This window comes from Microtus pennsylvanicus, chromosome 9 (assembly GCF_037038515.1).
Source record: "Microtus pennsylvanicus isolate mMicPen1 chromosome 9, mMicPen1.hap1, whole genome shotgun sequence".
In the NCBI taxonomy this organism is placed as follows: Eukaryota; Metazoa; Chordata; class Mammalia; order Rodentia; family Cricetidae; genus Microtus; species Microtus pennsylvanicus.
Genome location: NC_134587.1, coordinates 51,571,971 through 51,598,776, shown reverse-complemented (window position 1 = coordinate 51,598,776; position 26,806 = coordinate 51,571,971). Strand labels below are relative to the sequence as shown.

The 26,806-nt window shown below is 41.4% G+C and overlaps 1 protein-coding gene across 1 annotated transcript in view; it reads right to left on the bottom strand.

Annotated features, from left to right (window-relative positions):
- The window catches only part of Ppp6c (protein phosphatase 6 catalytic subunit), a 31,872-nt gene extending 7,360 nt beyond the window's left edge, over positions 1-24,512 (bottom strand). The window contains exons 1-4 of the mRNA XM_075986040.1: positions 24,192-24,512; positions 9,884-9,979; positions 8,410-8,475; positions 6,699-6,840 (exon numbers count right to left, since the gene is read on the bottom strand). Of these exons, the coding sequence (XP_075842155.1) occupies positions 6,699-6,840; positions 8,410-8,475; positions 9,884-9,979; positions 24,192-24,266 (379 nt within the window). The 5' untranslated portion in view covers positions 24,267-24,512. The remainder of the gene's footprint in view (positions 1-6,698; positions 6,841-8,409; positions 8,476-9,883; positions 9,980-24,191) is intronic.
- Between the last annotated feature and the right edge of the window lie 2,294 nt (positions 24,513-26,806).

Sequence of the window (26,806 nt, the reverse complement as noted above, 5' to 3'; positions counted from 1 at the left end):
CCTGATCATAGGAGGATAATCAAATCAAATAAATTAAAAGACCCTTAATTATAGGTGCATGAATAATACTTATCCCAACATTTCTCAGGGCAAAGTTATTTTTTGTGAGATCTTTGGAAAACTGCAACTAAATTTTTAATTTATGCTGATTGGCCAGTAGCCAGGCAGGAAGTATTGGTGGGCCAACCAGACAGGAAGTAGAGGTGGGTCAATAAGAACAGAAGAATTCTGGGAAGAGGGAAGCTCTCTCTGCAGTCCTGTCCAGACACAGAAGAAACAAGATGTGACTACACCGCTGAAAAAGGTACTGAGCCATGTGGCTAACACAGATAAGAATAATGGGCTAATGTAAGTTATGAGAGTTAATAAGAAACCTGAACTAATGGGTCAGTTTATGATTAATGTAGACCTCTGTGTAATTTCTTTGGGAGTTAACAACTACGGGATCTGGGCAGGACAGAAACCTCAGACAACATAATTTGGTACTGTTATCATTTTCTTCAGCCAAAGCATACTGAGCAACAAGTCCTAAACCCACATCCCTTCCCCGCTTTTTGTCCCTTTGCCCTACACTGAAGAATGTACTATAATTACACACATAAACCACTTATCTCTTAGACACATATTTTTGAGTATCCATAATCTAAAAGTCTAAAATTTAAAATGCTGCAAAAAAGCCAAACTTTCTAAGGGTCAAGATGATAATATATGTCATTCATAATGGAGATACACTAAAAAGAAATATTGGGAGGCTGAAAACAACTGGGAGGTTGGAGGGATGGCTCAGTGGCTAAGAGTTATGGTAGTATCAATGCAATTGCACTCCATAAACTTATAAGGAATGGGACTATTAGGAGGTGTAGCTTTGTTGGAGTGGATATGACCTTGTTGGAGGAAATGTCACTCTGGCGGTGGGCTTTGAGATCTCATATATGCTCAACCCATGCCCACTGTCTCAGTTCACTTCATGTTGAGTGAAGATGTAGGACTGAATCTCAGCTCCTTCTCCAGCACCATACCATGCATACCATCAACCTGCATACCATCATGTCACGCCATAATGATAATGGACTAAAGCTCTGAAAATGTTAAGTCAGCCCAATTAAATGTTTTTCCTGATGCGGGAGGTGAAGCTTAACAGAGTAAAGCCAGGCTGAAAGAGATTTATAGAGAAAGTAGGCAGAGTCAGTGAGATACCATGTAGCTGCCAGGGACAGATGCCTCGGCTGGAATCTGCTGAAACTTTGCCAATAGGTCACAACTTTGTGGTGAAGCACAGATTAATGGAAATGGGTTAGTTTGGGATATAAGAGCTAGCTAGCAATATGCTTAAGCTATTGGCCAAACAGTATTGCAAATAATATAGTTTCTGAGTGATTATTTTGGGTCTAAGTGGTTGGGAAAGAATGAGCAGCTTCCCCCAACATTTTTCTTTGTAAACTGCTGTGGTCATGGTGTTCCTTCATAGCAATAGAAACCCTAAATAAGATAAGAACATCTAATGGTCTTACAAAAGACCTGGATTCAGTTCCCATTACCCACATTGTGCACAGACATACATGCAAGCAAACTCATATTCATAAAATAAAAATAAGTCTTAAAATAAGTAAAAGCCAGATGTGGTGGCAATTTTGGTACTTGGGAGAAACAGGCAGGTAGACTTTGAGGTGTTGGATACAAAAAATTCTAGGTCAGCCAGCGATATATAGAAACTATGTAAAAAAACAATTAAAAAATATAACGATAAATAAAATAAAGATTAGGGTAGCAATCTCAGGGTTGCCACCAAGCCTGATAACCTGAATTCAATCCCCAGAATCCACAGGGTTAAAGAAAAAACCAACTCTTATAAATTGTCTGACCTCCACATATGGCCACAGTACACACACATTTTAAGTTTATTTCCATATTCTTTTTTAAAAAATAAGGGGGACGTGGTGGCACATGCCTTTAATCTCAGTGCTCAGGAGACAGAGGCAGGTGAGTTGAAGGCCAGCTTAGTGTACAGTGAGTTCCAGGACAGTCAAGGGTAAGTGAAGAGACCCTGAGACAGAAAAACAAACTAACAAAGTGGATTGTACCAAACATGGGGACAGTGATCTATAATCCAAGAACTTGGTAGGCTAAGGCAGGAGGTTGCACAATGAAACCTTGTCTATAAATAGGTAAGCAAGTAAATAAATGTTCAGCCAGCAGTTTGGGAGACTGATTCAGGAGAGTTACTGAATTTTGAGGCTAACTTGGAACACTCAATGAATTCAGGCCAACCAAGCTACAGAATGAGATCTTATTTCAAATAATCAAAAAATTACTCAGATACGCCTTATCTGAAATGTTTCATCCCATTTGAGTGCTCAGGCCTCTATCCCCAGCATATAGGAGGCAAAGTGTTGCAAGGAGGGCCTGCTTGTTTGTTCTGGCCGCCCAGCTAGCTTAGCTCTGGTATAACTACACAGAAACTATATTAATTAAATCACTGCTTGGCCCATTAGCTCTAGTTTCTTATTGGCTAATTCTTACATCTTAATTTAACCCATTTTAATTAATCTTTGTATCGCCATGTGGCAGTGGCTTACCAGCTAAAGTTCCAGCATGTCGTACTCTGGTGGTGGCTCCATAGCATCTCTCTAACTCTGCCCTTCTTTCTCCCATCATTTAGTCCAGTCCCTCCACCTACCTAAGTTCTGCCCTATCAAAAGGCCAAGGCAGCTTCTTTATTAACCAATGAAAGCAACACATAGAAGGACCTCCTACAAAACTACATCCATATTCCCAAATATTGTTTATAATTGTTTGTTTACATTTAAAGGGGGATATGCTATAGAGATTTGCATTAGTATGAATCTTAGTTTACTGATACAAATTTAAGGTCTATTTTATGTATATTTCTGCTCTTGATTAAGGCACTGAGATTGTGTAGTTCATTTAAAAAATGTAATATGTAATTAAGAAATATAGGTTAATAATCATCTATAATAACCAAACTTGTAGTTATGTTAGATTTTCTATATGTAAAGAGATATATTTCAGTTAGATATTCTTCAAATCTTTCAGGATCCTTCAGAATATGACACTTAAAGTGTTTAAAAACTTAAGACTTTTCATGACAGTGAGACCCATCTGCTCCTGGCAGCATCAAGCTATTTCAAGAGGATGATGGGCATGGATGATGGGCATTAAAGAGACTCCTTATGGAGTTGGTTAGCCATTTGGGCAAGAAACTGCTCTTGCCTGGACTGCTTCATGGTATGTTATAAAAAATGGACCTGCAGAACCCACAGAGAAATGACTGCTGGTTGAACTTGCCTAAAGGTGAGATGATCCTTCGGGGTACCTGCTTTGTGAAAAGAGTCTGCAAGACATTCTACAGGATACAGAAGAAAATGACAGGCAAACTACCAATACAGGCAGAACTGTCTTTGAAAATTTCCTGCTTCATGGAAAAGCTGCTGGACACTATGGGCCTGCAGGCCAAAGATGGATGCCCCAACGGCGCAGAAGAACTTTGGGTGACTGTCCAGGCAGGGAGATATCTCTGTCATTTCTAGAGTTTTGGAAGTTGCTTACAATGCACTTCCGGTTTACTTAGGTAATATTATATCCTTCTGGAGTCTTTGAAGGAGTTGAAGAATTTATAGTTATAGTTTTTCTTAGGAGTTATAAACATTGTAACTGTAGTTCTTGATACCTGTTTTGTTATATGCAGTTTTGCTATGTTAAAGTTAAAGCCTTCTTTTTTGTTTAAACAGAAAAGGGAAAATGGTGTAGGAGGTCCTTCTGGCTATGTGTTGCTTTCATTGGTTAATGAATAAAGAAACTGCTTTGGGCCTGCTGATAGGGCAAAACTTAGGTACGTGGGGGAAACTAAATGGCATGCTGGGAGAAAGGAGGCAGAGTCAGAGAGAAAAGCTATGGAGTCACCACCAGAGTCAGACATGCTGAATCTTTGCCAGTAAGCCACTGCCATGTGGTGATATACAGATTAATAGAAATGGGTTAAATCAAGATGTGAGAGTTAGCCAATAAGAGGGTAGAGCTAATGGGCCAAGCAGTGATTTTAATTAATACAATTTCTGTGTAGTTATTTCGGGGCTAAGCTAGCTGGGCGGCTGGGACAAATAAGCGGGCCCTCATCCTACAGCAAGGCTTGCAGGAAGACTGCCACATGAGTTCAAGGCCAGCCTGGGTCACACAGCAAGTTCCAGTAATCCTATATCAACATTCCAGAAACAACAACACCTCTCTCTCTCTCTCTCTCTCTCTCTCTCTCTCTCTCTCTCTCTCTCTCTCTCTCACACACACACACACACACACACACACACTCAGATTTCAGAGTTAGAGTGTAGCTTAGTGGCAGAATGCCTACCTTATATGCCCTGGGCATGTGCATGGCACATTAAAAACAAAAGTATCACAAATCTGAAACTTTTGAGTGTCATGGTAGTGCTCAAAATTTCACACTTTATAGATGATGATTTGGAGTTGTGGAGTTTCAGATTATGGATCCTCAATCTGTATTTTACAAAATTATTTTCAGACTCCATATATTACATATATGATACATAAAATTATAATATTTTATATAATAAAATTATATATACCATAGATATAAAAACTGTGTTAGATTTTGAGGATGAGATTGTGTCTCATCCTCAAGAAATCTCATGTTTTTTCAAATATTACAAAATTAAAAAAAAAAATCCAAAGTCTAAAGTACTTCTGGACCCAAACATTCTGGATAAGGGACACTGGATCTACATACCATCTGGTATCTTGTTCTACAGCCATTTTATAATGTGCAATAAGTACTCTATGATGGCCACACATTAATAAAATCACTGAACAATGCATTTCTTAGATTTTATATTAGTCTTACTTCACTGAGCTAACACCACAGTATGCTACCCAGAATACTGATTCTCCTGCAAAAGAATAAAACATTCAGTTGGGTACGGTGACACATGCCTGTAATCCTTTTCAGAGGCTGAGGCAGAGAGATGGAAGCACATTTAAGGTCAGACTGGTTTACAGTGTTTAGACCAGAACCATATAACAAGACTATCTCAAAAAAGAAAAGAAAAAGACAAAGAGTAAGAAAACAACAAAAAAGCAACTAAATGTCCAATGAGAAACAGACTGATTATGATACGTTCATACATTGTAATATGATATAGCTATAGAACGACAAGGAACTGTCAGGAGATGCCACAGGAGGATCATGTGATCAAGGATGACAGTGAGTACTAGTCTATTCTAGGCATTTATGGGGACATTCTGTCAAAAATGAACAAAACAACAAACTAACCAAAAGACTAAGAAAGCATGCAGCATAGCATTAAGGAAAGACTGGAGATATAGCTCAGTAGTAGAGTGCTTGCCTAGCATGCATAGGTTCTGGATTCAATCTCCATCACTGACCAAAAGAAGAAGATAGGAAAGGGGAGCGGGGATGGGAGAAGGGAGAAGGCATGCACAGACAAAACTCCAGTCTTGAATGTATGTGACATGCACCCTCAGGAGATTCCAGGGTTCTATGCCAACAGAATTTGATTACGATGCTTGAAGTGAGATCCAACAATCTAATTTAAATTTAAAAAATTGTTTTTTTTTTTTTTTGTTTTTTTAAACATGGTTTCTCTGTGTAGCCCTGGCTTTCCTGGAACTTTTTAGATCAGGCTGATATCGAACTCACAGAGTTCAAACTCTGACTCACAGAGCTTACCTACCTCTGCCTTCCGGTGCTAGGATTAAAGGTGTACGCCACCACCACCTGGCAAATAATCTACATTAAAAAAGATTTTTTTAAAATTGGGGTTGGAGATATAGCTCAACAGTTAAGACCCTTTGCTGTGGACTGGAGTTCAATTTTCAGTATCCCATCAGGCAACTTACAACTGTCTGTAACTCCAGCTCCAGAGGATCCAAGCAAGGCCTCTGGACTCTCAAGAATACCTTAACTCACACGCATATACCCACATACACACGAGCACGCGCACACACACACGCACACACAAATCTAGACATGATTAAAAATAAGCAAACAGTCCCTTTGGAAGTTATGCTTCAGCACTCGTGTGTTCAGGAGTAGGTGCTCTCTGCCCACCACGAGGGCCCTGGTAAACAAACTCTGGCCTTTAGCCACTGGCCCATCTCACAGGCCCACAATCTGCATTTTAAACAAGCACTCAAAGTGATTCCAAAGTGGAAATGTAAGATTACACTTTTTTGATTTAGAAAGTGGAAATGTAAGACTACACTTCTTTGATTTAGAAAGTGGAAATGTAAGACTACACTTTTTTGATTTAGAAAGTGGAAATGTAAGATTATACTTTTTTGATTTAGAAAGCTATACACCAAAGCCTTAGCAGTAGTCAGTCAGTCTTTCTCTATATGGCAAGATTTCCAGTTGACTGGGGAAACGCAGAGTTAACTAGAAAAAAAAAAGACAAAAACAACAACAAAAACAAGTACATGCAGGGCGGTGGTGGCGCACGCCTTTAATCCCAGCACTTGGGAGGCAGAGGCAGGAGGATCTCTGTGATTTCGAGGCCAGCCTGGTCTACAAAGGGAGTTCCAGGACAGGCTCCAAAGCTACAGAGAAACCCTGTCTCGAAAAAAAAAAAAAAAACAAGTACATATACAACTTTTCCCCCCCAAAAGTAAGATACTACTTAGAATCAAAGAAAAGAAGGTCTTACCATAAAATCCATACACCTGTGTTATCTGTCTACTCTCATGATTTCCTCTTAAAAGTGTAATACGATCAGGCCATTTAGCCTTTAGTGCAAGAAGATAAGTGAAGGTCTCCAAGCTATAGTAACCTCTGTCTACAAAATCACCCTGTAAAGTAAAAGTTTACAGTTACAAACCATACAATAGCTGTAAGGGCCCAAAAGAACAATAATAAGGAGCTGCACATTGTTTTTTAAAAATAATTTCTTAAAAATTCTTTAGAAACAGGACCGGTGAGTCCCTAGTACACATATAAAAAGATGGCTGCACCGAAGCACTACAGGCTGAGACAGGTGAAGCCTTGATGAAACCAACTGAAATCCAGAGGGTTTCTGGTTCATTGAAAGCCTCTGTTCTCAAGGCAATAAAGTGGAGAGAAAGCCTAGTCTACCCAGAAAGCTTCAGGTCAGCCAGGACAATGTGGTGAGATCCCCTCATAAAAAAGAAAAAAAAAAAAACCCGAACTGCCCCCTCCCAACCTTACAGGTATGAAATACTATTTACACTTGGGGCAATACCGCACCACTATTCAGGAAATAGCTTTACAAAATAGCAATACATGGCTGGAGACATGCCATCTGTGGTTTTCCCAGAGGACCTAAGTTCTATTCCCAGCACCCATACAGTAGCTAATAATCATCTGTAACTCCAGTTCCAGGGTATCTGACACCCTCTTTTGGCCTCCAAGAGAACCAAGCATGCATGGGATACATAGACATAAATGAAGGCAAAACATCCATACACATAAAAAATAATAATAGATTAAAAAACTTAAAATACTACTAATGACAGAGAACTTTGCAATGACACTTGTTCTTGCAAAGGGTCTGAGTTCGATTCCTAGCACCGAAATGGTGGCTCACAACCATCTGGAACTCAGGTTCCATAGGACCCAATGCCCTCCTCTGACCTCTACAGGCAGAAGGTACACACGTGGTGCAGACACACATTCAAGCACAACACTCAGACACATAAAAGATAAATCAATCTTCAAAAATTTCTATCAATAGGCTGGGAAGATAGCTTAGTGGATAAAGTACTTGCCTTCCAGGTATGAGCCTCTACCTAAATTCAATCCCCAGAACCCACATAGAAACAGCAAAGCGTGGTGCTACGTGCTGGCAATCCAGTACTGAAGAGGCAGAGGCAGGCAGAAGCTGGGGACTTCTGGAGAGCCAGCCTAGCCTACTTAGGGAGTTCCAGGGTAATGAGAGACCTTGTCTCAAGTATAGGTAGATGGCACCTAAGTAATGAACAACAGCCAAGGCTGTTTAATGGCATGTACTACAAAAACATGTGCATGTGCCACACACACACACAAATTCAGAAAATTTCAACATTAAAAAAGCAGAGTAAAAAAAATACACCATAATAACAAGTGTATATTAGAAAAAAGTATGATATACCAAATCATACCTTTGTGTAGTCACCCATCCACAGTCTAACCAGGGGTTCTATGTGGTCCTCCTGCCATTACTGGCAGTCATAACTCAGTCCTATTTGTACAGTAAGTTTACAAACATAGCAACTATGTTTAAGAAGAAGACATGACAAAATACAGAGAAGTAAGACTCACCTTTTCATACATTTAAATAGCAATTATTATAGAATTTACATAAAATAAGCCAGAGCCTTTTGATTTTGAATAAGCACTTGATATCACTAGTGTTTACATACCATAAATATATAGTTTGTGTCAGGAACCTGACCTCCAGTTCGGAACAGTTCACAAAGATCATAGAACTGTAAAAGAAAAGCAATATATGCTGATTATAAATTCCTGTGAAAGAGTTAAGATAAATTGTGAATGAGACATGTGAAGAAACAGACTTCAAATATTTACATTTGTAAGAAGAAATAAAGTATAAGCAAAACTGCCAAGATTTAATTCCCAAATCTTAAAAGGCCTTGAAAAAAAAATACACATAAGCTAAGGTACTGCTTTAGGTAACAAAATGCAAATGTCAATTATATTGGGGAGGCAAGTTACAAGGAAACTTAAGAAATCCATTCTCTAAAGTTTACTCTACAGAAAGCTAACAGACCAAAGATGACATCATGAGGTTTCTATTTAGGAGCTGGCATTACAGATGTCAGGCTTATTATAACCTCGTCATCCAGAAAACTGCTTGAAAAAGCAAAAAGAAAATAGCTTTGTAAGTAGTCAAAATGGTTTTTATTTATGAAGCAGCCTCTATTCAGGGCCAATTTAGATACATTTCTGCTCCTATATGCCATGACATCAGGGAATGAAATTGCAGTCAGTCAACTGTGTGGTAGAGTGATTCTTCACAGCATATTTCAGGTTCCACAGTCCCAACTACACTGTATGTACACAGCAGGCTATGAACCAGCTTTTTAGCTTTTAGTTCCCAAGTCTAATGCTAAGTTGTGCCCTCTAGTCAGTGCTTTGGAATTTGTATAAACAAAAGCCAGCAGATAGGGGCTGGAGAAGCGGCTCAGTGGCTAAGAGCATAAACCATTCTTCCTGAGGACCAGGGTTTAATTCCTGGGACCTATCCAGGTAAGTAGCTCACTACCACCTGCAATTCAAACTCTAGGGGATTCAACTCCTCTGGCTTCTATGGGCGCATCACACATGCACATTACACAACATAAACACACACATTAAAAATAATAAATAAAATGAAAAAAATAAGTCAGCAGGTATTCGAGGTCCTACAGTCCCATCGAAGAAATAGATTAAATCTTTTTCATCTTATTCTATCAGTGACTTGCTATAAAATCTTGCAACAATTTGCTTTTCTAAACTTTTGCTATTTTCATTCTTATTAAAGAAATGAGCAGATTCTAATAAGACATTGATGAATGAACAAGACCAAACCATCTCTTGCTAACTATAATTTCTATGAGCACCTAGTCTTATATTTTGCATCTTTCACCATCATGGAACACCCTACACTGCTCCAAACAACAACTCAGCAGTGCATTACACTTTATAAGTAGATGTCAAAGTTCATGAGATATTTGACTACTGCTTTTATCTGTCAGTGCAGTGAACCAGGAACCAGGCATAGCATGAAGACCAACACCACCTAATCACCAGCTGGGTTTTGTTTTATTTTGCAGCACAAGTTAGAAACAAATGGATCACTGACTACAAACCCTAAAACTTCCTTGTGAAAATTACCTGTCCATGTATGTCCCCACACACTGTTACTGGTGTTGACACTGGCTGAACATTCGACTCTTCCAAGAGCAGATCGCAAACATAGTCACACAGTCGCTGAAAGAAGAGAAGGAAGAAAAATGTCAACTTTCACGACAATATTAAAACTAAGGATTAAATTAAAAAATACAAAGACTAATATTTAGAGAAACTAAGTCTCTCCTTTAAAAAATATTTTATATGTGTGAGTATTTTGCCTGCATGTACCACTTGCATGCCAAAGAAGGTCTCAGATCCCCTGAAGCTAGAGTTAATGTGAGTTAATATAAGTGCTGGGAGCTAAACCCAGTTCCTCTACAAGAGCAACAAGTATCGTTAACCACAGAGCCAACTTTCCAGCTCCCCCAACCTCAAGTCCTTCCTTTGAAAGGTAAGAATATTGTATTATACATTGAATCAATAATAAAGATATATATTTTTTTAATTAGCAGATAAAAGCACATGCCTGAGCAGAACACAAGATCTGGTACAGCACCATTAAGACTGAGTAGGAGAGTGGGGTGGTGGCACAAGTCTTTAATCCCAGCACTCGGGAGGAAAAGGCCTCTGTGAGCGCGAGGCCAGCCTGGTCTACAGAGTGAGTTCCAGGAAGCTAGGATTGCTGCATCGAGAAACCCTGTCTCAAAACAAACAAACCCCTCCAAGAGAGAGAGAGAGAGAGAGAGAGAGAGAGAGAGAGAGAGAGAGAGAGAGAGAGAGAAGGGGGGGGGGGATTGAATGGAAAAAGACCCACACACCACACCTACCCGTCCCAGGCAGCCGGGAGGAAATATATGGGAGAGACAGAGAGAAAGAGAGAGAGAGAAGGGGGGAGGGAGAAAGAGGGGGGGGGCAGATTTGAAGAGGTGAAGGCGGTGAGGACCAAGCTAGTGTGAGTGGCCTGCTTACCACCTGGGCCCATGCCTGGGTACACAGTCAGTCTATGTTTACATCCATGACTCCTGTTACTACTGTGCTAAGAGGATAGTAGTAGCAGAGAGTCGGCCCCGCCCCTCACTGGCTGCAGCGCAGTCCTGCCCTTGCCTGGGGAGCACAATAAAGCTGACCCTGTTCACAGGGGTGGGGGTGGGGTTTGCAGGTGAGCTGTCCTGAGGGCATGAGAATGGGAGAGTAGGTTTTATCCCCCTCGTCTGCCACAAGGTGGCCTTGATGAGGGAAAGATGCCCTCCCCACCTTGTCCTCTTCCACCAATGGCAGGCAGGTGAGCTGACCCAGCACCTTGCCTGGGAAGCACAGTAGAGCTGACCCTGTTAATAAGTGCATGGGTGAGCTGTCCCAATATCTGAGTGTGAGTGGTGCCTGTATCTCTCCCATACACACACACATAAGCATATAACAAATTAACTAAAAATGTAATTAGAAAAAAGAGTCAGGTGTGGCAGCACACACCTTTAATTCCAGCACTCCAGGGGCAGAGGCAGAAGGATCTCTTTAAGTTCCAGCCAGGACAGTCTGGTCTATACAAAGAGTTCCAGGCCACCATTGCTTTAGTTAAGGTTTTTATTGCAGTGATGAGACATTATGATCACAGCAACTCTTATAAAGAAAACATTTAATTGGGGTGATTTGCTTACAATTTCAAAGATTAAGTCCATTATCATCATGTTGAGGAGCATGGCAGGCAACAGGAAGTCAAATGAGAGACTGGGCAGTATTCTGAGCATAGGGACCCTCAAAGCCTGCCCCCACAGTAGCACACTTCCTCTAACAAGACCGTATTTGCTCTAACAAAGTCACAGCTAATAGTGTCACTCCCCATGAAATTATGGGAGCCAATTACATTCAAACTACTACAACTATGTAGAGAGACCCTGTCTCAAAACAAACAAACAAAAACACACCCCTCCCAAAAGAAAAAAGCAAGCAAGGGGCTAGATGTGGGTGGTGTGGTTGCTGGGCTCCCAGGAACTGAGGGACTGGAGCGGACCACTATTCAGTTGTCTGGCTTGCAGGACTCACTATAGAGTCAGAGCAGATGCTGGAGGCACAGACTTAGGCTGCAGAGAATTCTTGGAGTACAGCATCACAGATAAAGCTGACAGGATAGTCAAAATGAGATTAATGCAAAAAAAAAAATTAAACAGAGAATGGATCTACAGTCATTGTTAACTTGTTCCTCTGTGGATCAGACAGCAGTACCTATCTTATTATAGGGACTTGCTGTGCTTACAAAAGAAAGACCACCAAATTCCACCAAGTGCCTACATTTGGTTGCTACTGTAGATTTACATGTTTATAAGGTAGCTTTAATTGCCATGACTCTCCTCCCCACTCTGGAAATTAAAGAATCTGCAGGACAGCAGAACTCATTTCTGGAGTTGCAGAAGGGTACATACCCTCCCCTTCCCTGATCTTATTTAATCATTTTATTTATTTAATGAGTATACTAATTTAATGAGTATCATCTGTGTACTTTTTTCTCAAATTGCCTATTACTTTATTTTATTTTCAAAATAAACTGCTAAATTTGGAGTGTATGGCAGCTGACAGCCTCACAATCATCTATTATTCCAGTCCAGGGCCCCCTAGGGCACCAGGTATGCATGAGGTGTACAGACAGACATGAGGACAAAACACCCATATACATCAAATAACAAAATTTAAAAGGCAACAAGAGGGATTGTTCTTGTGTAAGGAAGTGCTCTTGGCACTGTCTTGGGACTCAGTTCACTCACCATGGAAGGAAGCAGGTGAATATGGCCCGGGTGAGAGTAACACAGTGCTTTATAATGCCTGTCAGCAGGGAGCCTCTCTCCAGAACTACTAGCTGTGAAACACGTCTCATTCTGACAGCTTTGTTATTGAAGGAGAAACAGGAAATGGCTGTATACTAAATGCTGTGTGTCACCAGAGGTCTCTAGGATTATTAAATATGGCTTTACTGGGGGCAAAAAGAGATGGCTCAGAGGATAAAGGCAACACTAAAGACTCGAGCTTGATCCCCAGAACCCACATGGTGGAAGAAAGAGAACTGACTTTTGCAAGTTGTTTTCTGCACCATGATACATGTATACACACAATAAAAACAAACTAAGTTTAATTAGCTGGGGGTGATGGTGATGACATACATCTTTAGTTCCAGGATCTGGGAGGCAGAGGCTAGACTGGTCTACATAGTGAGTTCTAGGTTGGCTAGGGGTACACAGTAATACCCTGTTTTAAAATACTAGCTAAATAAAATAGAGAGATGGCTTCAGTGCCTCACAACTCTGTGTCAGTCCTGGGTAGAAGCTCATCTCTGAGGCATAGATACAGGTATTTTGTTCCTAAGAAGTAGGAATGAGGAGAGTCTGATAAATATGTTATTTCCCTTGCGGTTCTCTAACATGTTTTTCTTTCATGTTCTTTTCATCTATCTGGGATTACCCTGGATTATTTTTGGTTTAAATTTTATAGAACCTGATTTATAAACATTAACTAGGATTCCATTTTAACTGGAGGAAAGCAATAGGTGTAGAATAGTTCTCTCATTGAAAATGTGTATGCACCTCTAGTCTGTAAATGGAGTTTGGTTAACAGTTCTTTCAAGTCTAGAACAGTACAGCAAACTGATTAAGAACAGAGGTTATTGAAGCAGAATGAATTGCAGTCAGATCTTGATCTCACTGATGACATAACTCTATGACCTCTCATAAGCACTTTCAGCTTACAGCAAACCTCAAGCTTTTTGGAGATAAATGGAGGATAATAAACACATTCTTCATAAGTAAACATTTGGGCAAGGTAGTCAGTCTAAACTCAGCACTGCAGAAGAAAAAATGCAGACCAGGGAGGGACTGAGCGAAAGTGCTCTGCCACCTCCTATGGGGATCACATTTCAAAAGACACAAGTGCAGAAAGTTCATTACTTGCTGAACCCTGCTTAATATATCAGACTGCAAATGCTGCTTTTCATTAATATGGAAATATTGCATAGTTTTAATTAACATAGTGACTTCTTTGGTAAGATTGGGTGGCAGGAGTATGTAAAAACTATACTAACTTTATCTGTCGGGGACAAGAACTGTAAAATTTACTCAACTAATTTTGGAAAATAATATTGATATTAACATTATTGACACATCAGCTATTAAGACATATTCTTTTTTATTTTTTATGATTTATTTATCTTTATTTTATGTGCATTTGTGTCAAGGTGTCAGATCCCCTGGAATTGGATTTTCAGACAGTTGTGAGCTGCCATGTGGGTGCTGGGAATTGAATCCGGATCCTCTGGAAGAGCAGTCAGTGCTCTTAACTGCTGAGCCATTTCTCCAGCCCTTAAAACATATTCTAAGGCCATTGTAATTAAAGTAGTTTGAGAAAGGAATGAAGTGATCAGTACAATAGAAGATTTTAAAGATAAATGCAAATACAAAAAGTTTAGAATATACTTAAGGCAGGACTAAGGACGTAGCTCATTCGGCAGAGCATCTGCTGAACACATGTGTTTGATCCTCAGCACGGTATAAACTGGACACAATGGTGCTCCCTATAATCCCAGCACTTTGGGGGTAGACGCAGGGAATGAGGACTTCAAGGACATCGTCAATTATATAGTTGAAGATTAACCTGGGCTATGTGAGACCTTGTCTCAAATAAACAAAAAATAAAAACTAAAATTAAAAATAAAAATCACTGCCTGAGTTGTTGACTTTAGTCCAATTCTCCTTCCTTTTTCTTCTTCTTAAAGGTAGGGCGTTTCTAGAGTGCTGGCTGTCCTATAAATCCCTATGTAGACCAGGTTGGCCTTGAATGCACAGAGATCTACCTGACTCTGCCTCCTGAGTGTTGGGATCAAAAGTGTGCACCATCATGTCTAGCCTTAGTTTCATTTTTTTTTAAAGTCACTAAATTAACTTTGTCTTGGGATTAAGACATAGTTTCCAACAATTTCTGAAACAGTCCTATCATTCTGTAATACATAAATATGTAGCGGCATTCTCATCATAAAATCAAAATATCCATCAATGCTGAAAATGTTGTCTTACAATATCAAATATTCAACCATGACTTATAAATTTATAGACTTAAAAACAAGCACACCCATTTCACTAGTATACAAATTTTCTTTCATTTTAGTAAGTGGTAAAATTACATGGACACCAAATGACTTATTATTAATATTATTACTATTAGTAGTAGTAGTAGCAGCAGCAGTAAGTTTGGCTTTTTGAGACAGGGTTTCTCTGTGTAGTTCTGGCTGTCCTGGAACTTGCTCTGTAGACCAGGCTGCCCTCAAACTCAGGGATCCACCTGCCTCTGATTCCTGAGTGCTGGGATTGAAGGTGCATACCACTACATCTGCCTGACTTTAAGAACTTGTTTTAAAGTGATTTTAAAAGTAATTTTTATGAGTAAAAATGTCTAACTTATATAATTATAGATCTGTATATCCGGGGTTTCATAAAACTCTTGAACAAAAAAGAGTTGTGAATGAAGAGGTTTAAGAGCCCCGATCTAGAAAGGCCTGTCTTCACTCTCATCATACTACCCTCCTTTTCTACCGTTTTTTTCTCTCCCAAATTATACTTTTGATTGATGCCATGCAATCAAACCGTAGTAACATGTTTTCATTATTGAATAAAGCCTCTATGGAGTTTGTTACTGTGTGGACTATAAACAAGACACACAAGATACTATGACTAGGGCTGGAGAGATGGCTCAGCGGTTAAGAGCACTGACTGTTCTTCCAGAGGACCCGAGTTCAATTCCCAGCAACCACATGGTGGCTCACAACCATCTGTAATGAGATCTGGCGCCCTCTGGCCTGCAGGCATACATGGAGGCGGACTTTCTATACATAATAAATAAATAAAAATCTTAAAAAAAAAGATACTATGACTAAACAGTATTAGGGAGGACCTAAGAGAGGAATGTCTTTGTTTCCTCTATCAGGGTCAGTGATTACCCTGAGTAGCTCCTGGTTTTATCATCTAAAAAATTTAGTTCTTCCCCGTGGTGGTGGCACACGCCTTTAATCCCAGCACTCGGGGAGACAGAGGCAAGGCAATCTCTTTCAGTTTGAGGACAGCCTGGTCTACAGAGCGAGTTCCAGGAGAGGCTCCAAAGATACAGAGAAACCCTGTCTCAAAAAACAAACAAACAAAAAAAGTTAGTTCTAAAATTAGTTTCTAGAAATGCTTATGTATCTAATCTTTAGGAAATGACCTGCTCATTCCAGCTGTTATTTTATATACCATATATATTTTATACTTTCACTGCTGGCTCCATCTTAACTTATTTTCTGACTTGTTTTCCTTTTATTCTATTTTACTGCTCTATTGAGCAGACCTTTGGAAAACACCTACTATCCTTTCTGTAACAAAACAAATTATCATTTAATAAACATTTGAAATGGATCATAATCCTGAGTGGAATCCCAAAAGTCTCCATGGTTCCCACATTCTAATATGCCAGAATTTATGCCCAACTGAGACTGATCTAGTCTGTAACCAACTCCTGAACTGCTTGTTAGTCCTATCTACAATCCCTGCACCACAAACTAAAGAACATCAAACAAGAAACCTTGTCAATCTCAAAGGCTAAGTGTCTAGAGAAGACATGTCAACTACTTAGGCAGGATCCTTCATCCTTCATCCAACCCAGGTATGCTATTTAGAGTACAATTTTAGCTGCCGCCTATAAATGCTGGTTCTGCAGATCCAAATGAGCATTTAGACAGCAATGCCCCTAAGCCCCTTAAAACACTGCCTTTCATCTCTGTGATTCAGCAGGAGCTTCCAGTTAGGGGTACAGTTCAGTGGCAGAGAACTGCCTATCAAGCAAGGGGCCCTGGATTCAATCTCCAGCACTACACTTCTGTTACAAGTAACATAAGTAGTACATAAGTTCCTATCAAGTACCCACAAATAAAGAAAAGTCTATGAAACTTCAGTATATACCCTTTGCAGGTCAGCAACTTCACCAGCAGTGGCCTCACAGAGCCCAGCCACACTGTGGGCAGGACACAGATTGCCCTTTCCCAAAAGCCTTCAGAGCTTTGTTTAGCGTTTTGTTTGCAGAAAAACATTGTTCCTCTTACTGTTCAAAATGGTCACAATCTGAAAAATAGACTCTTGGTCTTATCTCAGATTTAGGAAAATTATGTTCCTCTCCCTATTCATGCTCAGTTAATTATCTGAGAACAATAACAGATTCATGATCCTATTTCTCTTCTCTACTTCTTCCTCAAAATACACATTCATTGTCTCCCTCCCATTCTATCCTCTGCCCCATCTCTGTATTCCCTCTTGACCTTCAAATATGTTGTCCTTTTTTTGTTTGTCTGAGATAGGATCTCCTGTGGCTCAGGTTCTTTCTGTGACTGAAGAAAACCTTGGACTTGTGATAACCCTCCTGCCTCTACAGTCTAGGTGCTGGTGTTACAGGGCTTTGCCATTACACCTGTTTTTACCATAGTCATGTCCCATTCCACTCCAGGGTCCAAAATGTTGCTAGAATGTTATTTCTAAAAGCTCCCTTTTACTGCCGTTAGAAATCCTCAAGAGGCCAAGTGGTGGTGGCACATGCCTGTAATTCCAGCACTTGGGAGGCAGAGGCAGGTGAATCTCTGAGTCTGAGGCCACATTGGTTTACAGAGTGAGTTCTAGGGCAGTTGAGGGTTTCTCTGAAACCCTGTCTTGGAAAAAAAAAAAACCCAATCCAAAAACCACACCCCCCCCAAAAAAAAGAAAAAAAAAGAAGAAATCCCTCAAGAGTATTTCTTCAGAATAATTAGAAAAATCCATTCTGATACCTTCTTGGTTTTGTTTGATTCTTATTCCCATATAACAGTATATCTCTCCCGTCAGGTATAGGGGCCATACTTTTAATCACAACACTTGGCAGGCAGAGGCCAGTAGATCTCTCTAGAGTTCAAGGCTAGCTACTTAGCAAGTTCCAGGCCAGTCAGGGCTACATAGTGAGACCCTGTTTCAAAAATAAGAAGAGAAAGAAAGAATGTATCTCTGTAATAGTTTTCTCTAAGTTGACTTTTCCGTTTAGTTAGCCACATATTAACAACATTTCAAAATTATATTTTTCTAGTATCCATAAACATTTTTTTAGGAGTGGGGGCGGGGGTAAAAATGTAACTCAGGGGCATACCTGTGATCTCAGCACCACAGAGGCAGAGGCAGGAAGACTGCTGTAAATAGTGCCAGGTGTAAGTTGAGACCTCGTCTCAAAAACAGAAACAATTAACTCACATTCAAGGCCCCAAGTTTAGCCTTCTATTAGAGCACCTGCTACACTGTATAATGATCATCTCTTCGTCTCTCCAATCTCTTTTATACCGAGAGACATCCAAAGGGAAAGAGATACTTCTAATTCTACCTTTGGTATTACCTGACACAAGGGGCTTCTTAGTAAATAGGCATGGTGTCCTACACCTGTATCCCAGCACTTGAGAGATGGCCACAGGAAAATGTGGAATCAAGGCCAGGTTTAGCCACATCGAAAGTTGAAGACTACTCTAAGTCTGGGAACCTGTCTTAAATACACACACACACACACACACACACACACAAGATAGAGATAAACTTGGTAGTAAGAGTTCTTTTCTGGTATGTGCAAGGCCCTAGTTTCTGTGTGTGTCTCTCTTTCACACATATACTTCATAATAAAATTGGTATATTCATTTTTCTTGTTTTTTAAAAAAGATTTACTTACTTATTATGAATACAGTATTCTGCCTGCATGTATGCCTTCATGACAGAATGGGGCACCAGATGTCATTATAGATGGTTGTGAACCACCATGTGTGTGGTCACTGGGAATTGAACTCAGGACCTCTGGAAGAGCAGCCTCTTAACCTCTTAGCCATCTTTCTAGCTCCCTATTTTTATTTTTTTAAAGATTTATTTATTTATCATGTATACAACATTCTGCCTCCATGTATGCCTGCACCCCAGAAGAGGGCGACAGATCTCATTATAGATGGTTGTGAGCCACCATGTGGTCACTGGGAATTGAACCCAGGACCTCTGGAAGAGCAGCCAGTGCTCTTAACCACTGAGCCATCTCTCCAGCCCCCCGCTCCCTATTTTTATTATTTTTAACTATGTGTATTGTGTAGGTCTGTGCACATGAGTGCAGGTACCTGAAGAGGCAAGAAGCGTTGGGTCCTCTAGAGCCGGAGTTATAGGCAGCTATAAATCACCCACTGTGGGTAAAGTGTTGGGAACTAAACTCAGGGCCTGTTCAAGAGCAACAAGCTCTTTGAAGAACACCTCCCCAGTATCAAGATATATTTTATTTTAATTTGTTATTTTATTTGAAACAAGGTTGTGTTGTTGAAACAAGGCCTGGTTGGCTTTGAACTCAGGAGATATGCCTGCCTCTGCCTCAAGTGCTATGACTTATATACACTATCATGCCTAGCTTTATTTTACTTTTAATCATGTGCAAATGTGGATAAGTGGTATGCACAAATAAGCGCAGATTTCTGAGGAGGTCAAAGTGAATGTTGGATCCCCTGTAGCTGGAATTACAGGTGACTGTGAGAAGTAAGGCCTGCATGCTGGGAACCAAGGGCGGTCCTCTACATGAACATTACACACCCTTAATGACAGCTAACTTGTCTATCTCTTGTTTGTTTTTTATGTTAAAAAATGTAGCTACTATAAAACTGAAGGCATTATGCTCATATTAGGCAGAATTACTACAGAATATTTTAGGATGACACAGGAGAATATGACTCTGAAGTCAAAAGACAAAAAGGGTTTAGAAAACAGGCTTCTAGCATTTACACAAAAGCATAGTGTGGCCTGGCATGGTAGCCAGACAAGGTGATGCACATATATAATCCCAGAACTAGGAAGGCGGATGCTGGATAACTGCTGTAAATTCAAGGCCAGCTAGGGCTACATAGTGAGACCCTGTCTCAAAAAACCAGGGGTCGTGGTGGGAGGGAGGGAAGAAGGGGGGAAGAAGATAAGAAGATAATCTCGATATTATAGCTATAGAACCCCTCAATTTTTACTCTTTTTTTTTTTTTTGGTTTTTTGAGACAGGGTTTCTATGTATCTTAGCTGTCCTGAAACTAGCTTTTATAGACCAGGCTGGCCTTGAACTCACAGAGACCCATCTGCTTCTGCCTCCCAAGTGCTGGGATTAAAGGCATGCGCCACCACCACCCAGCTCTATTTTTACTTTTTAAAACAGGGTCTCAAATAGTACACCCTCAAATTTGTTACATAGATAAGGATGGCCTTGAAGTTCTGAACCTTCCACCTCTGCCTCCAAGTCTGATTTTATTCATTGCTGGGGATCAAGTCAAGTGCTCCATTTAATCTAAGCAAATATTCTAACAACTGAGGACCCTCCCCAAGTCCTCCTCCCCCCCAAAATTTTTTTTGAGATTTTTATTCATTTTATTTTATGTGTATAAGTGTTTTGACTGAATGTATATCTGTGTGCCATGGGCCCAAGGAAGCCGTAAGAGGGCACTGGATCTTCTGGGACTGGAGTTACAGATGGTTGTGAGTTGCTATGTGGGAGCTGGGATTGAACCGAGGTGTTCTTAACCTCTGAGCCATTATTAAGTTTCTCCCCAAAATTAAGGGTAAGAAAGGTAAGACTTTACAGAGTAAGATGATAGACGCTTTGCCTAGCATGTACAAGGATCTTTTCGGTAATATTTACTAAGTGTCTCCAATTATTTCTCTTTTTCTTCTCATAGAATTTTGGAACTAAGATCTCAAAAAAGACATTGCTAGAGGTTAGAGAGACGGCTCAGCAGTTAAGAACACTGGCTGCTCTTCCAGAGGATCTGGTTTCAATTTCCAGCACCCACATAGTAGTTCACAACCTTCTGTAACTCCAGTTCCAAGAAAGCCAATGCCCTCTTATGCTCTGCATGCATATGGTACACGAACAAACATGCAAGTAGAATGTCCACATACATAAAATAAAAATAAATTTAAAAAAATCACACATTTTTTTAAGACTCAAGGCTGGAGAGATGGCTCAATGGTTAAGAGCACTTGTTGGTCTTGCATATTATCTAGGTTCAATTCCCAGTACGCCACCTGGAAACTCTAATTCCAGGAGATCTGAAGACTTCTTTTGACTCCCTCAGACACCAGACATGCACATGCTACAGATACATTTAGACAAAACATTCACACACAATAAATAAAGTCCCCTAGAATATTTCCTTGGCCTATTTTTAGTTTGTACTTTACGCCAAGGAACACAAATAAAATTGAGTCTCTCTCTCTCTCTCTCTCTCTCTCTCTCTCTCTCTCTCTCTCTCTCTCTCTCTCTCTGAGATAGAATTTCACTCTGTAGACCACTGGCCTCAAACTCACAGAGAACCACTTGCCTCTTTCTTCTGGGTGCTGGGATTAAATGTATTTGCCACCAAAAGTGACTAAAACTGAATTTCATAAACACTAGATAGTCAGGAATGTTGGCGCACCTTTGTAATTCCTACACTCAGGAGACTGAAGCAGGAAGATTGCAATTACAGCTAGCTCAAGGTTAGGTTAGGCTACATTAGCTGAGTTCCAGGCAAGACTGGCCTACGATAACTAAGCAACCAAGAAAACAGTAAATATACCAGAGACTGGCAGCACAAGCAAATCAATCCGATAAAACTATTTCCAAGACAGGGAAACCCTCCCCATCACCCAGTAGTTACCCAAAAACTTAGGGGGTTGTGGACGTCTAATAAGAAACAGATACAGAGGGGCTGTAGAAATAACGAAGTGGTTAAGAGCACATACTACTTTTGAAGAATAGCTGTGTTCTATTGCCAGCACCCTGTCAGGCTGCTTACAACTGCATATAACTACAGATCCAGAAAGATCTAATTAATGCCTCTGGCCTCTGAGGGTGTCTGTACTCACTTGCACAAACTCCCAGAGGTACCTGGTGAATCTCTGAGTTCAAGGTCAGCCTAGTCTTTAGTGAGTTCCAGAACAGTTGGACTACACAGAAAAATCCTGTCTTGGTAAACAAAATAAATTAATAAAATTAAAAAGCACACAACAGGAGAAATGGCTCAGCCGTTAAAAGAGCTTACTTGCAGAAGACTCAGGTTTGATTCCCAGCACCCACATCAGGTAGCTCATACCATCTATAAAACCAATTCCAGGGGATAGGATGCCCTCTGCCTCTGCTAGTACCAGCACACACGGGGCATATAAATTCACACAGGTCCACATACAAATACATAAAAATAATAAATATTTTAAAAATTGAGTTTAACCCTAACACTACAATAAAATAAAATAAACCACTATTAAGGTAGAAGCAGAACCAGGGGTTCAAGGTAAGTTTAGGCTATATGATACCGTGTATGTGTTGTGTGCGCACACGCTAAACACTAAGAACTGAAGAGATGGCTCAGCACTTAAGATTATACAGAGCGGCTGGGTAGTGGTGGCACACACCTTTAATGGGGGGGGGCAGAGGCAGATGTATCTCTGTGAGTACGAGGCCAACCTGGTGTACAGAATGAGTTCCAGGACAGCCCTAAAGATACAAGGAGAAACCCTGTCTCGAAAAATAAAAAAATAATAATAGGGGCTGGAGAGATGGCTCAGTGGTTAAGAGCACTGCCTGCTCTTCCAAAGGTCCTGAGTTCAATTCCCAGCAACCACATGGTGGCTCACAACCATCTGTAATGAGGTCTGGTGCCCTCTTCTGGCCTGCAGACATACACACAGACAGAATATTGTATACATAATAAATAAATAAAAAATAAAAAAGTATCATTAAAAAAATAATAATAATAATAAAAAGAAAAGAAAGAAAAAGTATAGAGCAGTCAGGCCTGGTAGTTTAGGTTACAGCATTTGGGTACACTGTGGATTGAAGGCCACCATGAACTTTTTTAAAATTTATTTTTATTTTATGTGTATGACTTTTTGCCTGCATGTATGTCTGTGAAACATGTGTGTGCCTGATGCCTGCAGAAGCCAAAAGAGTGCACTGCATCCCTTGAACTGGAGTTACAGACGGTAACAAACTGTCATATCCTTGCTGGGAATAGAATTTCCAGGTCCTCTGGGAAGAGAAGTCAGTGCACTCAACCATTGAGACATCTCTCCAGTCCCAACAAGACCTATCTTAAGATCCCATCTCAGAAAGAAAACAAATTCCCCCCCCCCAAAAAAAATTACCAAGCACAAAGCAGAGACAAATGACTGAAAGATGCAAGCGCCTGAACATGGATACCAACCACATAACACACACAATCAACATGTAAGTACAACTTAGGTACTTTCACACAAACAGCACAGGTGGTCTTAAATATTTTGCATAGTTGTTGACTGATCAACTTCATGTACCAAATGAGACAGGAAAACACACACTGAGCAAAATCTTGCTTAGGAGAAGTAATCATTCATTAACAAAAAGATAATTTTCTCTTGAAACAATAGTTTTAAGCCCCTGACTTAAACTGATTATAAAAACATCATAAAAGAATTCAAATGATCGAGAATTTATGCATTTACTGCACAGTAAATCAAAGCTAATGGAATAAAGCTTACACTAGCAACATGGGACAAACACCAATGGGGACTAAGCACTAGCTTTAGCGGAAGCAAACACGTTTGCAACAGCGGGACACCAACGGCTTGCTCCCGTTCCCTTCAGTCCTTTACCGCTCTCAGCTTGAACTGAGTGAGCCCTCCTCGGAAAACCGAGAAAACGACACTTTGGCTTACGGGGAAAGAGCTCAGAGGTCCTAACACACTGGAACTTCTGGATAAGCGACCGCTTGTCCACTAGCTGAATCACCTGCTCAGAAATGGGACCCACAGCCGAGTGAGCAGGAGAAAACGAACTCCTAAGAAGCAATTTAGCGGAGTGGTGAAGCAGAGGCGACCTCTCTCCCGTCACAGCCACACGGTCCCGCCCCCCGGCTTCCCTCCTCCGTCCACCCGCGTCCCTGGAGCAGACGGCAGCTCCTGTCACCTCTGCTGGGAGGACCCCTTCCCGGGAGCACCGCCCGCCGGGCTCGGCCGGGCTCCATCCCCGGGAGACCGAGCGTGTCCGAGTGGAAGAGTCTTCCAGCAAAGCTGCTAGGGCTGGGAGTCCTGAGGGCCGGGGCCGCACATCCCCGGGATCCCCTCGGGGAGCCGCGCCAGCATTCGGTATCGGACTCCCCTGCTTCTCGGCGTCTCGCCGTGTCGGACCCGGTCGCCTCGCACCGCGGAGCGCCCCCCGCCGCACCGGGACCGGGGTCCGCCCGAGGGAGAAGGGCGGGCCGGCGGGCGCCCCGCAGCCGGAAGGGGCTTGCCTCGCAAGCAGACCGGCCTCCGGCCCGGCTCACCTTCAGGTCGTTCTCGGGAAGGTACTTGCACTGCCGCGCTATCTCCACATACTTGTCCAGATCTAGCGGCGCCATTTTAGGAAGAACGAGCCACGGCGAAGGCAGCGGCGGCAGCTGAAGTACCGGAGGCAGCGGCGGAGGCCGAAGCCGGAACAATCCTTACGTCACGTCCGACCCGTGAGTGGCGTCTGCGCAGCGTCCTCAAAACCTGACTCGCTCCTCTTCCGCACCTCGACACGCCCCGTGCCCTCTCGGACCGAACTCCGGGTCTCTAAGAGAACCCGGGGGTCCTGCTGATGAGCCCTGCTGGGACCTGTAGCTGTGTGCCGCAGGGAGTGCTGGGACTTGTAGTTTTAGTAAAAACAGAATGCTCTTCCTATCCTACTCTTCACCTCTGAGAAACCAGTTGAGGCTTTTCCGCGGGAAAATTACGAAATGGGTAACTAGGTATTCCCTAGCTCTCATTCCTACCCTGTCAGCGTCTTCAGTTACAGTTAGGATAACTGTTGCCGACTTTCCAGTGATGACCTGATCTAGACGTGTGAAACAGATTTAACACCCCCAATTCTCCGGCTTGGAAGAAAAGAAAAAAATATTGAAGCATTTATTAAGCTAAATTTTTTACAAATACTGGCGCGATATTTTTCCTCTTCAATCCTTGTAAAAGCTTGCACGTGTTACTTTCCCCAAATATCAAAGGTGGAGCCTAGACTGTTAAACAGGCTTATTTAAATAGACTTATTTGAATTTAGGAGTCCCAAGAGGGGGCAGGAAGGGTTTTTGATATTTTTACTTTGGTTTTTGTCGTATCCCGGTGTCGAGAACAGTTCTTTACACCTAATATAGCTTTAACATTGGTTCATTTGGCAACTGCATATTGAGCAGCAACTACGTATGGATACACTTGTAGGGAATTAGAATATCCAGTGGCGACAGGAGAGGAAAACCTCAATCTCTGGGGCTGGAAAGTTTGCTCAGTGATTAAGAGTACTAGCTGCTCTTCCAGAGGAGGATTCAAGTTCTATTACAGCACCCAAGCGGCTGCTCACTAAACCTGAAGCCCAGTTCCAGAGATTCTTATGCCCTCTTCTGGCTTCTAGGGGCACTGGCTGGAATGCACAAGCACACTTGCAGACAAAATATATAAAATAAAACATTAAGAATGTATAAAATCTCTGTCCTCAGCCTGTAATTTACTTCTGCTAGAGATAAACAATAAATACAATAGTTTGCTTATAGCATGTTAGAAAGTGATAGCTGTTAAGGAGGATGGGTTGACACAGTAGTAAGAATTAACCAATCAGCCAGCCATAGTGGACCACACATTTGACCTCAGCACTGGAGAGGCAGGAGGATAACTGTGAGTTCTAAAACAGCTTGGTCTAAGTAGTGAGTTGCTGGCCAACCAGGAGACCCCGTGGGAAGTTCTAGGAAGACAGCTGATGGAGTCAGCATCCCTAAGCATGTCTAGTGCCTTTGAGGAAGAGCTGCACCATAGCACCTGGACATGAGAGGAAAAGGGAAACACTGGTTTATTTTTCTTTTGCTGTAATGGGCAACTACTGTAGGACTTTAAGTAGAGATGCAAAATGATCAAACTTATTTGCTTTGGTTGGTTGGTTTTGTTTAAGCCTTCTCTTTAGTCCCTTTGACTCCCATTTTAAAAACAGAACTCAAACATTCCTACAAGAATTCAGGAATGCGATTTCTATTTTAAATGGTAAACTATCCTACAAGGTAAACTAGCCAATATTCCAGTTTTTCTTGTTAGTATACCTCTCTAGCATGGCACTTGAGTAATCCTAGTCAAAAGACCCAGGGCCCAGCAAAGCAGTCTGGACTCTCGGCAGTGATTGCTGTCTAAACACAAGTCAAGCACGCGGCAGAGCCAACCTGGCCTTGGGCCTCTCTCCAGAAGGAAAAGGAGTGAGTGTACACCTCTAAACTCTTCTTCGGAAGCCACCGGGAGACTTTATTAATTACAGGAACTCATGCAGAGTCCAGGTGTGGGAAACATATGGCAAAGTGGTGAAGAGAGCTGCAGCCCCCAAATTTTATTTTGTCCATGAATTTTGGTTATATTTTCAAGTAGCTAAATGAGTTATTAAGTTGGATCTCAGGCATTGTGGCTCTTATTGGTAAGTCCCAGCACTTGTGAGGTGGTGGCAGGAGGATCAGGAATTCAAGGTCATACTTAACTACGTAGTGAGTTGGGGACCAGCCTGGGCTACATGCGACCTTGTCTCAAAATTAAAACCCAAGTTTTCCTTTCACTTGTATTAGTAGATTCTCCCAACTGCTGTCTGCTGGCGTTGCTTATCCCCATTCTACTCGTGAGTAAACCAGGGTTCCTAGAGGGGAACAGACTTGGCAGTTGCCAGAGTTCCCTGTTAGGTGCTGGAGTCTGTGTCTGAGGTCACATTTGTCTGCCCTTTACCGGTAAGTGCAGTAGCTTTGCTGTTTCCAGTCTGAGTTCTGACAATAGTTAGTGAGCATGACAGTGTGGTACTCTGATCACACATATAGGCACAGGTCAGCCATCTTTGTTTTAGGAAAGACACTTATAGCTAGGACATAGGTCGGAGCTTATGCAGATGAAGTTGTTGACAGTGGGT